General features: G+C 47.2%; 1 protein-coding gene across 1 annotated transcript in view; it reads right to left on the bottom strand.

Annotated features, from left to right (window-relative positions):
- PPP1R16B (protein phosphatase 1 regulatory subunit 16B) overlaps positions 1–19,819 on the bottom strand; it is a 60,342-nt gene that overhangs the window by 7,922 nt on the left and 32,601 nt on the right. Inside the window, exons 3-8 of the mRNA XM_021527843.2 lie at positions 6,716–6,786; positions 4,023–4,168; positions 2,737–2,840; positions 2,331–2,455; positions 443–568; positions 11–86 (exon numbers count right to left, since the gene is read on the bottom strand). Coding sequence (XP_021383518.1) covers positions 11–86; positions 443–568; positions 2,331–2,455; positions 2,737–2,840; positions 4,023–4,168; positions 6,716–6,786 — 648 coding nt within the window. The remainder of the gene's footprint in view (positions 1–10; positions 87–442; positions 569–2,330; positions 2,456–2,736; positions 2,841–4,022; positions 4,169–6,715; positions 6,787–19,819) is intronic.

Raw genomic sequence — 19,819 nt, forward strand, 5'->3', positions numbered from 1 at the left:
ATAAACTCACCTATTGGCATCTCATCCAAAGATGTCCTGGCACTCAAACTAGCCCCATGGGACACAAGCAATTCAGCCATCTGCATCTAAAGAATGGAAAGAAAGCCAAGTTGACAGAGGTATTTCAGGCAAATTAAGCTTTCCTCCCTAAAGCTGAAAGGCTGGAATAAGATGAGAGGCAATGGCACGCAGGTTCAACTCACCTCAAATAGCTCAGGTATGTATATGATGTTAAACACTGTTCCCACCCATCCACCTGCACTGGCATGCTCTGCCTGAAATTTCTCAGCAACCAGTTCTTTTTGGTGCCCATGGGATCTCCTCTGATGCTGTCAGAGAGCCTAACCCCAGAACAGATTTATTCCATTTTCAGAGTACTCCAGTTTGTCCAGGCAGAAAGAAATGCCACCCTCATAGATGACACTTAGAGCAAAATCCTTACCTGTCCCCAGAAAGCAGCAGCATGCAGAGGTTCCCAGCCATCCCAGTCCTTAACATCCAGGCTTGCCCCCTGGTCAAGAAGCACTTCAGCTGCATGCAGATAACCATTGGCTGCAGCTATATGCAGCTAGGAGATAAGGAACAGAGCATGAGCTGCCTGCAAGGACCACAAATGATTTTATGCACCGAGTTTCAGAGGATTTTCTTGGATAATGTTTGAGCCTAGAGCTGGACAGGCAGCACATTTCACACTGGGCAGATGGCACCAGGTCAAAAGTAGGTCGTTCCTGTTATTAAAGCTCAGTATTGCCTGCATGTAATTCTGTTTGGAGGGGAAATTGCTTAACATTTCTTAGAATAACTTAGATATATGGATGAGAAAAATAATGTATTCACATTTTAAATCAGGGGCTTTTAAGTGCTTCCCAATCTGTAGGAAAGCACCATCAAAACATGAGCCTGCAATGCAGAACATCATCCACTCTTAAGTTCTGCATTCCTCATGCCAGAACATCTCCTCTTCCCCACTGAAGTGCTGTGGATGTGATTTTTTTGAATCAAGTTTACAGCCTGCTTTAGCCAGGACTCTCTCTGTGCAATTACACTTCCAATCACATCATAATCATTTTCACCATTTGAAAGTCAAAAACATTTTAAACCTTGGCTACTTTAACTTAAGGGAGTATGATTTTTCAGATATTGCCTTCCAACTATAGCCACCACTTTGGAGAAAATCAATAATGGTCTCTTTTAGTCCCCCAGCTTCATGTCTTGGAAGATTTTGATAATTGCAGTCTGCTGTTGCATCTCTGAGCAAAACATTGATCCATGCACTGCTCTGAAGGGATTAACTCCTCTCAGAGCTCCTCCCACTTCAGCTGTGCTAAATGGGAGAATCAAAGCTTCTTTTCAAAAAATTTTCCTGAGGACGCCACCACATGGAGTTAAAACTTCATCTGGAAATAAATCCTGATGCTTTCTGGCAACTCAATTAATTTATACATAAATTTTATGCCACTTTCTAGAGACCACATAAATTGATAAGGAATCACTTGGGGATGATACAAAAGGGGGAGCCCAGAGGTCTGCTTCAATGTATGTATATAGTCCTTGTTAAAGGGAAAAAATGTGTTAAAAATAAGCTGCAATAAGAACTTCAATAATCCAAGCTTACCTTCGAGGGAGCCTGTCCTCCCCTTACACTTCTGGTATATGCTAAAGGTGACATCTAGATTAAAAAACTGGAATGCACTGCCATGGCCTGGCTCTCAAACACACAAACCAAGTGCCTGTATATCAGTAATGTCTGGACCCAAGCATTAAATGACCACGGTTGTATGAAATTCCCAGCAAATATGACCTCATTACTGAACTTTCCCAAAGCTGGGACTGCTGTAAGATATTATTTAGGAGAAACTTTTGTGGGGTGAAAAGAACTAGGACTGTTCAGCCTTCTCAGTCCCTGTGCAGACAGAGCAGACGCCAGCTTGCTGTGTGCTGTACTTGTGTCCTGGGTGCCCACCTCTGCCCAGGGCCAGGTGCCACCAGTGTGAACAAACACAGCAGCCACTGACCCTGTGTGAGGCAGACACACACACAGCAGAAAGGAGCAGGAAGGCTCCAGGGTTCTCAGCACTGGATCCTGCTCCTGGCAAAACCAGAGGGCTCTCACATCTCCTCCACAGGAGTCCAATCGGTCCATGAGAAGCAAGAGGTTCCTGGGAGGTCTTCCAGGCCCATTTCCTGCAGGTCAGCAGATGTGTTATGTTCTGTGGGACTTCTCCTCTTGGTGATTTGCTTTTGATTTTGTGTAACTCCTGCTCCAGGGTAGGTTTCATAACCTCTGGGCTGAAGGAAAGCAAAACTGAAGGCGCTGCAGTTTCACTCACCAGCGTAGCACCTTGGGCATCAGTCCTGTTCAGGTCTTGGCCAGTTGCAAGTATGTCATGAATGTCACAGATCATGACCTGCTCCGGAGCAGCTCGCATCTCATTGATCCTTTCTTGGGTAATCCCTGTTAAAATTCCAGGTAGAAAAAGGATAGTTGGAAAAGTAGAGTAAAATTCTCCACTGGTTGAGTAAAATAAGACTTATGATCCTGGTTGATACGACCCCACATCCTTCACCCTCATGATGTTTAAGAATCAGAAAACCAGACAGAGTCAGGTCCCAAGAAATTATGCCAGAAGCAGCTCTCTGCTTTTCTCCAGAGGCAAATCAAGAGCTGAGAAACAGGGTAATTTTTAGTACCACATTGACCCATTTCTGGATTTTACATAAACTCAGTCTCCTTACCTTGATAGGCCATGCAAGTTTCAATGACATCCAGGGTTGGCTCATCTTCACAGAGGTCATATGGCATGTTGCCATCTGCATTGACTGCCAACAGGTCTGCTCCACTGCAAGGGGAAAACTGAGTTACATCAGCAAGGACCTCAGACATCCTGGAGCAGACAGTGCCAAACACTGGGAAAAATGCTTAGGAAAAAGTAACTGGGATTTGATAGTTGCCCAAATGCCACCAAGGTATGTATGAGATAAGAAAGATTTGAAGCAAAGTTGTGGAGCTATGAATGGAGAAGATTAATTCCAGAACTGGATGAAAGGCAGCACACTACACCTCCTTCCTGAGTCACTAATGCCCTGTGTTCCACATCTGCTCCATTTTTATAACCCTCATCCAAAAATTTCCTAACCCAAGTAGGAACATCCTTCAAGGAATGTTTGACTCATCCTCTTCTCTCATTCATTATAAAGAAAAGCCAAATTTTCAATGGTTATCTCCCAGATGGCAGCACCATAGGGAGAAGTCTCTCTCCTGAGGAAGAAGCAGCAGGCAAGGCAGCAGGTTAACATTCCCAAAGCACCAGCACTCTGGGAAAAAGAGGAGAGGGCTCCACACACAGGCACAGCTATCTGCTCCAGGCAGGATTCACCACAGGTGCTCATGGAACAGCTCAAAACACACCTGGTTTCCTCCTCCTTGCTGCAAGTCTAGGAAGACTTGATCTTTAGGGACTTGGTCAAGCACCCTGTGTCACCACTGGGGATCAAATATTGTAGGAAGTTTAATGATCACTAATTAAGACCCAGTGAGACAGGTCACAAAGTTCACCCAGGTGTCTGAGTTACACAAACACACTACTGCCCCTCCTACACTAGTGTCTGCTTGGCTGGGGCTGCAAGATCTGAAGTGCAGTTTAGGAGCTTGAGGGTAGATCCTGCTGACTGCTCCTGTTTCTGCCCCCCCAGCAACCACAGTCCCACAGGCACACCAGAACACAGGCAAAAAGGGGGAATTTTTGGCCCAGTCTCCAAGAACTTCATGAAACTGAGCCTCGTCATCCAGGGTTTTATTGTCTCCTCAGCCTTTCTGCTCTTCCTCCTTCACTCCCTTCTCCCCCAAGCAGGCAGGACCCCCATGAGCAGCCTGAAATGGGGGACTCATCACCACTGCTGCCATCTCCCAAGGCCCTAAGCAGTCTCAGTTTCCATCCACAAACACTGTGGGTAGAATGAGATCCACAGACACTGTGGGTAGAATGAGACCCACAGAAAGGACAGAATCAAAAGCCACCTACTGCTGGATGAGGATCTTCACCAGGTTGATGTGACCACATGTGGCTGCTGCGTGCAGTGGAGTCCACAGCTCGTTGTCCTTGGCGTTGACGTTGGCCCCGTGGCTGAGGAGGAGCTTGACTATGTCCTCATAGTTGTCTATGCAGCACTGGGGGGGAAAAAATGCAGATTAGGGTTTTTTAAACTTTGGGTGTGGGAATCCAGGGCTTCCCTCTGGCCGCCCTGGCAGGCCTGGGACCCTGGCAGGGGTCAGGAACCCCCCTGGACAGAGCCCCCAGAGACACTGGCTGTGATCTCTGTCCATGGAAAAGAGTTTTCAATCTTACAGGATCAATTACAAGCTCTGAGTGTTTGATAGAAGTAATAATTAAGTGTGGCACGGGTGCAAAAGTAAAATTTTAGGATTCTAGATTAGGGGTCCAAAGGGGACAAGATGGAGGAAATTGGGTGTGTCTTGTCCTTTTTCTCCTTCTTCATGCCCTCCATGTCTCACTGTGGTGTTGGCATTTTTCTGTTGGTTCAGGCTGGGGACACACTGTCCAACGTAGGTGACAGATATCGGCACGTTCTTGTAAATCCAGCCCAGGGAGTTTCTGGTATTTAATGTTTGTCACATCCCACTGAGGGCAGAGCCCCACACGCTGCCCTGCAGGACAGAGCTGGGCAGGGCAGCAGAACATGTGAGAGATAAACAGAATAAACAACCTGGAAACCAGCACAGACCAATTATGGCTTCTGCTTTGGCAGGGGACTGACAGACAGAGACTTTCTACAATCTGGGAATGATCAATACCTCAGATTCCGACATTTGGGAAGATGAGGGTTCATACCTGCTCAGCTGTAAAATAATAAATGGCATCTGGACATGGAGACCTATTTTATCCTGCACTGCTTGGCAAGGAGTCTTTAACTCCAGCAGAGTTAAACACCAAATTGAGCCCCAGCAGGTCAAAAAGGCAGAACACCTACACTGGACAGACCAAAAGGTCACTGGTGCTTTCCAGGGCTTTCTGGTATGGGGGCAGAAGCAGCAGGGAATAACAGCAAACACCTCACAGCTTCTATTCCACTGGGTCTTCCATATTCAAGAGCAAGCACAGCAGAAATTCAGTGTAACCAGTGTAACCACATACCAAGGGGGATGAGCTGACAAGCTGACATTCCTCTTTCTTAGGGAAAATCCCACACACTGGCATGTGATGAGCAAAAGTCTTCTCAGGAGCTCACGCTACCTACCACAGTTATCTGGAGAGGCACAAATTGGATTCCCAGAATTATGAAGCACTTTGCAGGGCATTGTTCACTAGAAAAAAAGCAGCTTCCTTCCTGCATTTAGAGTATAGCCCAGCAGGCCAGAAGGGCCTCAGCCTCCTTCCTTTGGTGAAGGTGCAATTTGCTCTTTGATCCACCTCTTGTTCAGCTCTAGACATGAATGTGCAGGTGATAAAGACATTAAAATAAGATTTATTCTTGTGCAAAAAGCCTGTTTGTGATCTGTGCATTGCTGCAGACCCACACAGCTCAGCACACAGTACCGGCTGTTAATGGGGCTGAATTCCAACACACAACAAGCATTTCAGCAACTGAGTGACAAGGACCTTTCAGGTACTTCTATTTTGTTCACTATTTGTACATGGAAGTGGGGTTAAAGTCATGCCTGTCACACAGCCAAGTTATCACAGAAGTGGAAGGAAGTCATATTCACTGGAAGGAATGCTAATGTGCCCACTGAGGGGCTGCTCTGTGCTCAGGGATTCATTTCATTCCAGTGGATACAAAGCTGCAATCAGAACCCCCAAATGCACCTTTACAACCTCTCAGTGGGCAAGGTGGGATTCTCCAGGCTTTAGAGCCTGGCTGGGGAAGCAAGGAGGCTGTCAGTGTCTCTCTGAGTGCAGGACAACATCTCTTAGGAGAGGTGATGGTGGTGGGACCTTTTGCTCTTCCAGGAGCCAGTTTGCATTTTTAAACAAACATTCACCCAGCTTTGAAGAGAGCAGGCAACTGGCAAAAGAATCCAAAATCCCAAGTCAATGGGAGCATTCAGAGCAGGGAGCTATGGCCAGAAAGCCCTGAGTGCTGGTGTGACAACCATGCCACTGTTGTTTGAGGCAGCGGAGGCGGCAGCTGCCAGGCACGGCCAGTCCCACGTGCCTGAGAAAGAATAGAAAAACCCTTATGGAAACAGCACAGGGGCTCCAAGGAAGGCCACAGACCTACACACCACTATAGCAAGTCTGTATTTCACTGGTGATCAGCTACTGCCATCTCATACAGACTTTGGGATCCCTGAGCCTACAGTGAGCAGCAGCAGATTCTTCAACTATCTTGTGCATCATTTATTTAAATCACTTTCAAAACTCATGGATCGCTAAGGTCTCTAAATTTGAGTTAATCTGCCATAAGAATTTAGAGCCCAGTCCTCCAAAAACTAAAAGGTGGGCAAAATGCTGTTCACATGTAAAATCCAGCCCTGAGTCCTGAGCTCTTATTATCACTGAATAAAATCTGGGATACAGCAAGAAAAGGATTTTATCTCAGTTTGCTCCCCAAGAAACCAGATCAGCAGCACAACATGGTGACGTTTCACTGCTTTAACAGAGGAAAAAAAAAAGAAATCTAAGAGGTCTCCCTGTTACAGCTGGACAAGCTGGCTGAGTGGGCAGCAGGAAGACCCAGGGAGGTGTGAGCTCACCTGATGCAGCGCAGTTAATCCATCCTCATTGCACAGGTCGGGGCTGATGTTGCTCTTCAGCAGGTAACACACTGCAAGGCAAGAACAGAGGAGGGTCAGAGCAGCCACCCTGCCACATCTCGTGTTCTCAGCCAGCCCTGGACAGTTCAAGGCAAGGCATTTTACACCATTAGTGCAGGCAGAGCTGTGGGAGCCACAGGCCCAGCACTGGCTCATCACCACAGCCAGAGCAGAGCCTGCCTGGTTTATCCAGCAGAGAGCACCAGCACACAATTTTCCCCCAGCTCCCTTCCAAAGGACACTTAGCACAGTTACAATTTTTCATTCAGATTTGTTGGAACAGTCTCCATTTTTGCCGTGTGCTTCACAAAGCCTGAGAGTGTAACCTCGGTGTCGTGTGGACCAGGAGAGCCCAAAGGGGATTTTGGGGTCCTGGGTTACAACCATGGAAGAAATTCCTCCCACCATGAGAGGGACAAGGCCTTGCCTCAAGAAGTAATCTATCCATTTAGGGCCTGCCACACTGAATACACCAGGACTGCTTTGGACATTTCACTTCAGCTGCTGGGTGTTTGGAGAAAGCTTCCCAGAGGCTTTAGTTTTCAATCACTGCTTTGGGGAGAAAGGGTAACATTTATTCCATTAAAATGCAAATTTCTGAAACACATGAAAAGTCATTAGCCCCTAGGTGAAAGGCTTGCACAGGGCAACAGCAACAAGGTTGGCAGAGAGCATAAATTAATAGCAACACCAGAAACTTCAAATTCAACACTGCTGACAGATCTTGATGATCCATGCCCATTTTCTGTTGTTTCCTTGCTCATTCCCTGTTTTTTCTCCAGAGATTTCACTACCTAATGCTTTTCCACCTCAAATGTCACTGACAGCACAAGCCAGAGGTTCATAATCATCTCCCCAGGGCCAGAGCAGCAACAGATATTCACGTCACATCTTATTTGATGGCAGGCATGCAAGCACTGAGTGAAACCAGAGCTGCACAACCAGGAACACTGACAGAGCCAAAAGGGCAATAGCTTTCCTCAGAGCTGGCAATCATAAACACTGCAAGGCTGCCCAGTCCAGTCCAGAGCATCCTGCAGCCTCTATCCCTGTGCTGCTGTCAGAGGGAGCTCTTTCCCCAGCACATCCACATGGAAAACCATCTGCAGGGCTGTCCCTGGGGACAGAACACTTCTGGCACACAAAACAGAACATGGAAAACACACCCACCATGACATCAGTGATGATTTATGAGGCTTTGTTTCAAAGATCTGGAAAATGTACTTGCAAGAAAGGCAAATCGAAAGCAAAGTGAAATTTTAATTGGAAGCCACTGCTCTGACGCTACCACAAAGGAAGGCAGAACCAGACAAGTGAAATAAAACACATCACACAGTTGTTTCACCCAACTCAAAATGAATGCTTGGATTTACTTTTGCGGGAAACAATTTCAAGGCAATGACACCCGCTTGATGAAGCTGCTGCAAAAAAGCAGAATACAGTGAAGACAAAACTCATCCAGCACCACAGAGAATCCAAAGCCTCTGGGTTTTTCCCCAGCTCAAAGGCCAGTGCAGGAAGCCCACGCCTACACTGGACTCACAGCCCCAACACTTGCATGCTTAACAGTAATAAGAGCACTGAACCTCAGCCAGTATATCCAATTTAATGACTCTGCTTCTACTGTTTCTGGCCAGCCCTGAGCTCCTGCTCTCCTAATCCAAGCTGAGTGATAGACGAGTCATTCACTAGTGGGTCTGCTTGTCTCTTATTTACTTTGGATGCTCTGCCATCAGGGTTTTAATTCAATCTCAGTCAGTTAAGTGCCATTGTGTACTAATGACACACAGCTCCATAATCATGTTTTGCCTGATTATGGAGATTTGGACAAGTAGATGCTGGCAAATTAACCTTGTAAGTGCTGTCTCTCCATGGGAAGAAGCGGCAGCATAAATCCCAGCTTGTTTTGTGTCAAAGGCACTGTGATCACAGCTTGACAGAGCTTGCAGGAGACCCTGAAGGGTTAAGATTCAGAGAAGTTTTAATCTTACCCTAAAGAAGCTTTGAATTCTTCACTAACCCTGCAGCAGCCCTGTGTTCCCAGTGCACTTCCCCTTGGCTCCCTTCTGCCCTCAGGACAGGCTCACCTTATTTCCCAGTACCTCCTAACACACTGAAGACTGACAGCCACAAGACACCAGAAAAGGGCTCAGAAAAGTCAGACAATGCAGTTAGGTGTGCATGTGGTACCATTGAGTCCAGGCAAACACGGCACAAAGAAGAGATCAGACTGCCTTCTGTCCAGTCCTAAGCTGAAAATTGCACGGAAGGGCTCAGCAGAGGAGCACAGGTCAGGCAGCAACAAGCTCTCATTGCTGCCCAGCAGCCCCAGTTCACAGCAGAACACAGCCCCATCCCTGCCCAGCAGCCCCAGTTCACAGCAGAACACAGCCCCATCCCTGCCCAGCAGCCCAAGCTCACAGAACACAGCCCCATCCCTGCCCAGCAGCCCAAGCTCACAGAACACAGCCCCATCCCTGCCCAGCAGCCCAAGCTCACAGAACACAGCCCCATCCCTGCCCCAGCAGCCCAAGCTCACAGAACACAGCCCCATCCCTGCCCAGCAGACCAAGCTCACAGAACACAGCCCCATCCCTGCCCAGCAGACCAAGCTCACAGAACACAGCCCCATCCCTGCCCAGCAGCCCAAGCTCACAGAACACAGCCCCATCCCTGCCCAGCAGCCCAAGCTCACAGAACACAGCCCCATCCCTGCCCAGCAGCCCAAGCTCACAGAACACAGCCCCATCCCTGCCCAGCAGCCCAAGCTCACAGAACACAGCCCCATCCCTGCCCAGCAGCCCAAGCTCACAGAACACAGCCCCATCCCTGCCCAGCAGCAGGGCATGGGGTGGCAAAGAGCAGCTTCAGCACCCCCTCTCCCTGTGAGCTGCAGAGGCACATGGAGGGAGGACATGGACACCTTCTCCATGCCCACCACCCAGGAACAGCCCTTCCCAAACAGCCAGGAAGAGCAAGTCCTGCTTTCTGATAAACTTCAGAAGAAATTGTGTGTTTGTGAGTTATCCAATGCCATAAGAATAGGAAAGGGGGCTCATCTGTGATGCTGTGCAGTGCTGGAAGCTGGACCCTCACCTGTGGCAGCTCCTTCACCTGTGGCAGCACCCTCACCTGTGGCAGCACCAGCGTGCTCTGCTGCTTCACACACAACATAATTTACAGGGACCTGAGCGTGCAAAATGCAGAAGCATTCTGAAGAACTCTTCAAGCCCTGCTGGTGTCACACACCTTCTTGCAGAGCCCCACACTCTCTCTCCCAGCTCCAGGCATGACTGCTGCTGCACAGGTGGGAAGCAAACCCCTCAGCTCCCAATGACACAGATTAATCACCCAGCATGGCCCATCACCTTCTGCTGGCCCAAGCCTCCACTCGTGGAAGGACCAGCACAGACATGAGCCCTCTGCAAGCCCCTGAGCCCCACAGAAGGGGCTCTTTGGGGTCACACCAGCGTGTTCAGCAGCATCAGGCTCCATGCTAACACCACGATTAACTTCTTAGAGAGCTCAGTGCCAAAAATGCTGAGCTCTGTCAAAGCTGCACGGGGGTGGAGGCAGGTGGGGAGCAGGGCTGGGTGCGTGGAGATTCTTCATTACGTGTCGAGCACAAGTTGTGGGAAGCAATTCCAAAGGCATAGCAAATGAAGGAATGAAAATGATCACAATAAGAGCTGGGTGAACAAATTGTTGTGAATAATTCATTGCAAATTATATTAACTGAGCGATCACTCAAATGTATTTTCCATTATTCTCCTTGCTCTGCCTATAATTGAAACTCTCACACACCAAGATGGTGTACATTAATCTTCAATTTATATGTTATCATTCACATCTGTGCTGTGTTAAATGGAAAAAGCTCCCACAACAGCTGTAAAAATACAGCCTTGGTTTTAAGCCTCCCTCCATCAGATGTCCCAGGGCAGCCTTAGAAAGATTCTCCTCCTCAAACATAGCAAACCACTTCTCAGAAACTCCTTTTCTTTCCCAGTCTCACTTACTCTCCCCAAAAACTAAAAAGCAGGGGAAAGGTAAAAACAACACTGCAAAGGTCCTAAGGAAAATTCAACATGGGGCAATCGACTCAGCCTGAAGAGATGTTGCAGTGCTGTCATTTTTTATTGGTGTTACTTCCCACTGAGTTTACACTAGAAGCAGCTTTTTCAGAAAAGTTCCTAAACCAGATGATGAAAAAAAAAAGCCTCTGTTAGTGCAGTTTCCCCTAAGTCAATAAGCTACACCATAAAATCCTGGATACTGTTACACTCCCATCTATACCAAGCACTTGCATACCTAAAGCATTAATAACTCATAAGAGAAAAAGCCAGCTGGAAGTGATATGGATACCATGGAGGGATTAAAAAAAAAAATCCAACAGATACCTTCCTGATAGGAGGTCCTGATTCCTCCCAAAAATACATAATGGCAAACTGCCTCTCCTGGCAAGCAGGCTTACCTATGTGCTCTGAGTTTACATACACACACAGGCTATTACTTTGTAAAAATCCAGGTTTGTCTCAATCTTTTTTACTCAACAATTTCTCTTTGCAATCATCCAAACTCTTCAAGTTCACCTTTTGGTGAACCAGGCACTTTCAGGCCACCTTTAAAATTGGAGTCTCTATGACAGTACAATAATTTCTGTATGTTCACACATGATTTCACGCATAAAATGAAGTTTCACTTGGGTTAATAAACCATTTTTACGCATTGCTCCAAGTCCCTTTCACCCATGTGCAGCTTTAGTCAGAGGCCCAGTGTAGCAGAAGCAGCTCCTTCCAGCATTATTTGTAGTGACATACACACAGGGGAGTTGGCAAATGTCTGCAAAGACTGATCCCAGCCTGCCAGGCATGGCACTGTGGAGGAGCTCAGCTACTTCAAAGCTGCATGTTTACTGCTGTGGTTGTGCAGGGATATTTATTACACAGGAGAAACAATGCCAGGAAAACAGCACTGAAGCTGTGAGTGCTCTGCCAGCTCCCTAGCCCAGCACACAATGATACTCACATTTTACAGCATATCTAAACTCTGAGCAATAACAGGATGAACTCACTCAGCCTTATCCTCCACTCCCTGCTATCTACAACTGATAGCCCATGCTGGTCCATTGACAAACTCCACAAAAAGCTTTCCCTAAAGCTTTCTGAAAGACAGAAAAACCCCACAGAAAGAAAAATGCCATACTCAGCTTCAAACACAGAGCACACCTAAAGATAAATACAGCCCAGTTTGCCTGCTGAGCCAGCCACCAAGACATCCCATCCTGATTGATCACTGAGCTTTCCCAGCGAGGTTCAAAGCCTGTTAAACACTTCCCACCCCGTTTATAGCCAGGCACACACACTGCTTCTAATATACCCACAAAATCTGGCAAGTCTGGAGAGAGGCCAGCAGACCCCATCTGCTTGGTGCCACACTCACAGGGCAGCCACACTGAGCCCAGGTGCTGCTTTCTCTCAAGGAAAATCTATTTCTGACTCTGATGCTTCTTAGTTAAGAGGGCACAGCCCTCCTCAGCCCCAAGGAGCCTGTTTTTCACAGCAGGCTCCTCCTGCATGGTTTGGGGCCTGGCTTATACAAGTTTTCTTCTGACAGCAAGTCAGCAAGTTGTACATTTATTTAATGCACAGAGTCCAATTCTTTCTCTCCCTGTATGTGCCTATTTTAATCCATTTTTGTTTTATGCTTTGACCCATCACTGCAGCATCACAGCAACAAGAGCAATGCTACAAAGGGACAACCTCCTACAGCTGCTTCTTGGGTGGATGGGCCACAGCCTGCCCCCCACACCCTTCTGCATCCCACATTTTTCTTGTTCTGCATGCAGAACTTCAAGCTCTGGTAATCCACTTAGTGCTAGTGATGACAAAGCATCTTTCTTTCATGGCTGGCATCCACCTGGGATTACTGGAATAAGGAAATGTGCAAGTTACCCATCTGCAACCACAGTGCTTGAAGGGTGTAGCAGAAACAAAGCCAAATCTATTTCAATTGTGAAAAGATAAATTAGAGGATGCTGCCATCTGACACACCTTTCTAAGGGTGTAGTGTCATGTTCAAAAGCATCCTGATCCTCTTCTCATGTCAGACCAACAGTGAAATTGGTCCACACTGAAAATGTTAAATACATAAAGCAAAATTAAAGTCAAAGGTTACTTCCCTGGTTTCCCATTTGTCATCTGGTATTGGAAGAATAAATAAATCATTTTGGGATGTTTTTTTAAAGAGATGATGGGATTTGAAAGGGATGAGTGTTTTATATAACCTTTGGGCTCAGCTGCCTTCAGCAGGATTGCTGTGGGCAGGGAGCCAGGAAAGCAGATTCCCCAATATCACTGTGACAGAAACACCTGGGCTGCAGCAGAGCCTCCTCTCTCTTTACGAGGCACTTCAAAGTAGTTATTTGAATGGTACTGATTTAAAGAGTACTAAAAAATATATATTAACTCAGACTTTGGGAGGCATGGACCAAGCAATCCAAGGCCAAGTTTCCCAAGGATGACTCAGGAGCTTGGCACCAGCAGAGCAGTGCTGGCTTTTAGGGTGTGAGAGCTCACAAAGGGAATGGTCCTGCTGTGGTGGAAGCCACACAGGTCAGTGGCCTGACACAAAGAGACAGATGATGGACAGCCACATTCTCCAGCACCAACTCCAGGGGCACCTGCACCCCCCATCTCCTGAGTTCACACCTGAAATGTTGGGTTTGGTAGGCCCAAGCAGGTGAGCAACACAGCTCATTTTAATTTGAGTTTCAGGCAGAGAAAGACAAAGGGCACCTACAGAGCCAGAAAGTCAGCCAGGACCTCCTGTTCTCCTACTCCTCTGGCTACTTCCAGCTTTCTTCCTACAAAAAGCACTTCTTGGAAGTCATGACAAGCAAACCCATTCAGACAACACAAAATCAACACAAATGTGCCTTTTATCTGAGAAGCACAGAGGATCTCACTTGTGTAAGAGTTCAGAAACAACTTTTGATGTGTTGGATGAAAATCCATCTACTGAGACATGGAGCACTCAGCACCTGTCTGTACTAATCTTATTATAAATTAAGTCTTTCAGAGTACTAAAAAGGAAATGCACCATAAAAATTAATTTGCTTTAATAGAAATGACAGCCTGAGAAGTGTTTAGATAAAAGGGAGCAGTGGTGTCAAGAGGGAAACTTCTGCAGCTGTCTGTGAAGAGCTTCCCCAGCTACATGAACACAATAACCTAACAGGTGATCAGAGGAGCAGGATTGCAAAAGCCCCTCCAACCTCCACAGAGAGCCAGACTGCCAGGATTTGCAAGAAGATACTCTGATGTGCTCTGTGTAGCAGGAAATAGCTCCTATTGCCACTTGAAAGTGCTCTTAGGTTCCAGAGCCAACAGCCTCTACCCCAGCTCGTGTTTCAGGCATCCTATGGTCTCAGCTAAGCAGCTGTATGATGACCTGAACCAGAGGAACATTTTTAAGAGTTTCAATTATAAAACAGGAAACTTTCTACTTAGAGTAGCCGAAAAGAGGTTGTGGTGGAGGGTGGGGAAATACAGATCTCCTTTTCAAGCTGCCCTGAGCTCATGCTGAACAATTCCCTGCAGTGACAGCCTGCTGACCACATCCCAGGAGCTCAAGGCAGGCTGGGCTCTCCAGAGACTCTTGTTCTGTGTTTCTCTAACCACATTCTGCTCTTCAGAGGGCTCTGCTCTGTTCTCTCCATCTGCTCTGGCTGTTTCAGTACCTGCTCCACTCTGACCTCAATCCATGGCTGCTTATTGGGGTTTTTCCCTCCCCACCTCCAAAGTTGTCTCTTTTGGTTTAGGCTTTCATTGGGGATGGAGATCTGTGAGAGCTACAGAGCCACATCACACTTCAGGTGTCATGGAGATCTGTCAGAGCTACAGAGCCACACCACACCTCAGGTGTGCTCCCATGGCTGGCTGCACTCCTGCAGGGGCCTGAGTGTGCCAGGACACGTGCCCAGCTTTGTGTGACAGTGCCACAGCAGGAGCTGCTGCCAGCCCAGATGTGTCACACTCCATTACCCACCTGGGAGACCACAAGGGACATGCCAGCAGTTAAAGAGTAACCTGCTGCAACCTCTGCTCCTTGGCGCCGTTTCTAACTGGAAATGCCATGCTGCCACGCAGTGAGGGAAGGGAAATGTCTATGAAAGCAGAAAATCACCCCTCACACCCCCTTTTCTAATATCAGATAAAGGCAGAATGTGGTTTCATTTTAAAAAACAAACATTACAGAAAAAACTTTCATGCAAGTTAAGCAGCAACCTGAACTTTACCAGAGAAGCACTGGCAAACCTTAGCAACCTCTTTGCTTTTGCAACCTGCAATTATTCAGCAGGAAATTTTACACATTTCAGAGATATGAATTTCAACAGCACCTTTCATCCAAAGATCTTCCAAAGTGCAGCTGCCCTTAGTGGACTGAGCTCCAGGCTATCTCCTGGGATTTTACAATCAGTTTTTGCCTCGTTTCACAGCTGTGACGTCTCAGCCTAAGTTAGACCAAGGCTCTGGAGGTTCAGGGACCTTTCTTTGCCAAGGTGACAATGACAGTCCATGGCACTGTCCTGTGATGCTGCCCTTGAGCCCAGGTCTGCCCTTTAAGCACAAGAAAACTCTACTCTCCCCCATCCTTTCTGTTGTTCAGCCAAGGGCAATTGGATAAAGCAGCTGAAGCCTCAGTGCTAACAGCAATTTTTTATCCCTACTCTCACATGCCCAAGAAGTTTGAAATTTTTAAGGGCTCATCAAATCTCATTATTCCCCCAGACTTTCCAAGCACTGCTCTTTGAACCTTCGTTTCATCACCTGTCACACAGACAAATCAAACAGCCCACAATTTATTGTTTGTATGAACTAAGCAGTGCATTCAAATTTGCTCTCCAGGTCAAACACCTCCAATCCCAAAGCAATCCCCGAAGTCCAGTGTCCCTTGGTTACCAACAAACTCTTGTCAGAGAAGTCAACTTTATCTGTGAACATCATCACCAGAGGTATTCAGCACTGCATGGAAACCAGCTCATACATGTGAGAGTGGAATCCAAAGTTAGCACCTGTGCTTGGCAGAAATGCAGGTTTTTCACAGCCACAGTGGTGTTTGCAATAAATGAGAGTGAGACTGCAAAAAAGCCTTCAAATTTGCTCAAAACAAGCAGGCACACAGACATACAACCTGGCTTGGTCTATAACCTGACTGCAAGTGCTGTGCACACAGATCATTGTTTTAATGATTATCTCATCTGTTCCATCACACAAAGCTGAAAACTCTCTCAAACGACTTCTGCCACAAGCTCCACATGGTTTCTGCTTGCCACCACTTCAAGAAGGAGAAGATGAGTGTTCCCAGGCAAGGTGATGCAGTACAGCTCTGTGACTGCTGGGAGCCCCACGGGAAGCAGCTCCAGAGCTTGACAGGTCATTTAGACCTTAGAAAGGCACAAAAAAAGCCCAACTGGCTGTCTTCACCCATCCCTGCCCTGTGCACAGACACCAAAGTGCAGCCTCATGTGAACTCAGGACAGCTTTTGCTGCCAGCTCTCCTCTGCTGAGCTTCCGGCACTTTGATGCAGAGAAGAAAGGAACTGAGCATGGGGCTGGCAGCACTTTCCTTTTTCACCTCACTTTCAAAAGCCATCTCCATCAGCTTCACTCTTTTATCTGCACAATACAGCCTGAACTCAGCAAACCCCTTCACACCAGTGATGGGCAGAGAGAGAAAAGCTCTTCATTTCCTGGCAGGGCAACAAGGATGCTCCCTCGAGGAAGGAGAGGTTTGGGGTCCAAACCTAGAGCAGCTCGGACTGGAGCTCTGAGCTCAGGACTCTGCCAGCCTTTGGGACAGTCTGAGAGCCTTTACTTAACCTAAAGAGAAAAAGAACTGAAAGTCTCCTCCAGAAAGTGTTTTGCCTTAGTGCTTCAGGCCAGGCCACTGATGTGAGATGAGCACTTCTGTCTCTATGCATACACTGATTTATTTATTTTTAATTCATTGCTTTGTGTTTACACGCTGAGCTTATTATGATTATATGTATTATGTGTTATCTGAATATATTATTGTAACACATATTAACAAAATACATAGTTCAAACCACCAAATTAAAAAATACGTCACTCCTGCAACTCTTACACAGGTTTAAAGCACCCCACTTACCAGAGCAGTATCTCTGAACATTGAAGCCACAGCTCCTTGATGCTGGGAACAAGGAGTTGCAGGCAACAGCAGGGAGCAGAGAGAGCACAATATATCCCACTTAGAATCACAGAATTGCTAAGGTTGGAAAAGACTTTGAAGATCATCAAGTCCAAGCATCTGTTGACTTCTCTCCCTTCATCCCTGTGAGAGGACTCTTATCCTGGGATGAAAGACAAGTCTCCACGTCAGAATTGCAAGTGAAATGCCTCCCCCAGCCTCTGCAGCAAGAGGCAGCTCAGAGGAGTTCTAGTTTTCCTTCCTGCACCAGTGGAGAACAGTTTCAGTTTGCCAAAGTATATCACATTTCCCAATAAAATGGCAGTTTGTAAAATAATTAACAGCCATTAAAATTCCCCATTAAGTTTTGCCACTAGCAACAGCAGGACCATTCTCCTCCCAGCAGCAGTGAAAACTCTACTTATTTCTGTAGTAAACCCCATGTTGTTAATGAGCCATTTTATCCCATCCTGTCTGTTTCTGAAAGCTCCTTCACCAGCAGATCCCTCTTATCAGGGAGTTTTTCATTACATATTTAACACTACAAGAGCCTGAGTGCCATGGACCACCTTTGAGCTGTCACAGACAGGAATGGTGACATCCATCTTCTGGGCTTGAATGGCAGACTGCCCTGTGCTCACTGCTCCCCTTACACCAAGGAGTAAAGGGGGAGTAGAGGAGCCCCCTTACTCCCTCCTGCCATGCTGCTTGAGGAGAAGAGACTACATGACCAAATTAACAAAAATAACCCAAATTTTGAACATTAAGGCAAGAGAAAATCCAGGCTCCAGCTTTGCATCATCCCCCATCAATTCTGCAGTCTAATATTTTGAATTGAACATTTACAGGAACAACAAAATGCTTTAGTGGCTCAACCCACCTGGGTAAGTTCATTAAAGTAATTAATGCTGAAGTGGCTGCTTACAGCTCTGCTGACAGCACTAATTACAGGCTGCAGAGGTGGATCCCAGTGACAGCAAAGGGGACCAGGAGCTGGCATGGAAATGGGCAGATGTGCAGTCCTGTGCCATCCCTGGGCTGGACCCAGCACTCCCCTGGTTCCTCCTGCTCCTAACTCCAAAATTCAGCATCTCCAGCAGCTTCTGCTGGTTTTCTGCAGACCAACACCCAGCAGAAGAAACCTGGAGCATCCTCCTAAACACCTTTTTGAGAGCAAGCCCTTCATTAACAGGAGGAGGGCTGGCTAGCCAAGGTGACAGGGCCCTTACAGACCCTCACGAGGAGAGCAGTCCAAGTGTTCTGGTTCCTGGAAACATCATGGACCATTTAACCTCCTGTGAAATGAAGTGGGAGGGTTGTACTCTCCCTCAATAAAGCAGGGCTAGAATATTCCTCACACAAGTGCTCTTGTCCTGAAGGCATGGGCAGAGATCCCCACATGCTCAGTGTGACTCCTGCCAAGAGCACCTGTGTCTGTTTTGGGAGATGCAGGAGATCTGATCCTCATTGCTAGATCTGTAAGCAAGAACAAGATCTCTCCCCAACTGTTTTTGGTTCACCTTTGCCTGGGAAAAACACAGGCTTAAAGAAAATTATTATTTCTCTGTCAGTTGTTTGTAAGAAATGCTTTTGATATGTTTCCCACATTTCACAAGCTGAGGCAATCCCACTCCAAGCTTCCATCAGCACCCAATTAGTGCTACAACAAGAGAAATCCTGTTTCTTTCTGTTCATCTGATCACAAAGAATCATTCCCTGGGAAAGAAGCCCACCCCACCAGGAGCATCCAACGAGGCTGGATCTCACACAAGCAGCTGCAAGCAGTACAGTTGTATAATGGAAACCTGACCTACAAACCCTGAACCAAATTCTATTGTTCCCCTTTGAGTGAAGGCTGCACACATCTTCTGCCCTGGCTGCTGCCACCTCCCACAGCTGTAATCCCAGCTTGGCTCCACATCCCAACAGGACTGTTAGCTCTCCTCCATCCAGCACAGCTGGCAGGAAGAGGACCACCAGCAAAAAGTGAGTTAAAAATGAGCCCTGGTTGCATAAATTGTATTATCTGTGCCGCCTACAACTCAGGGATGGACGTGGTTTGGTGGCCAAGCTCTCCACACATCAGCACCCACTTCTGGGTTGAAGGACACACAAAGGCCCAGCTGGTGCTGCCTTTTCCAGCAAACAGGGCAGCAGCAGCACTGGAGCAAGGGACATTCCCCAGCACACATATCCCTCACGGAGCAAACAGCTCTGGGACAGAACAGCTCTGTGGGCTCAGAGCACCAAGGTGACAACCAGGTGACACAAACATCTTATCTGCTGGAGCCTTGCTCACCAGCACAACCCCAGCTCCTCAGGAGGACTCTTTCTCTTCACAGACCCAATAACCAGATTGGTTTGAGGTTTTGTGTGCCTGTGATGCACGGCAGCACCAAAGACATTAAGAAGAAGAATATATTGCACCAGAGAGTCTAACAAATAACACACCCATAAAAAGCAGAGATGAAAGCTCAGCACATGCAGACAAATCACAGCAGCTGGGAACTGCAGAGTCACCCTGGGAAGGGGACAAGAGGCCAGGCAAAGCCATCTCCTGCACCCCAGCACAGCCCTGCTCAGGTGGGAATATGGACAGACCTGAGCCCCAGAGCAGCTCAGCAAGATGTACAGACCTTCCCTTGGGTTTCTATTCTGCAGTAAAATTCCAAAAAGCATTAGAAGGAGCTTCTTCAAAGGACTGTGGAAGGACCAGGAGCTCTCATAAGGAGGTCCTTACACTGTCAGCAGTTTTGAGATGCTCTGCAACCACCTGATCCCTCCTTCCCCATGCAGCAATACTTAAATCAAGGAGTTTCTTCAGAGAGTTGGCTC

Source organism: Lonchura striata, chromosome 17, assembly GCF_046129695.1.
Source record: "Lonchura striata isolate bLonStr1 chromosome 17, bLonStr1.mat, whole genome shotgun sequence".
NCBI classification, from domain to species: Eukaryota; Metazoa; Chordata; class Aves; order Passeriformes; family Estrildidae; genus Lonchura; species Lonchura striata.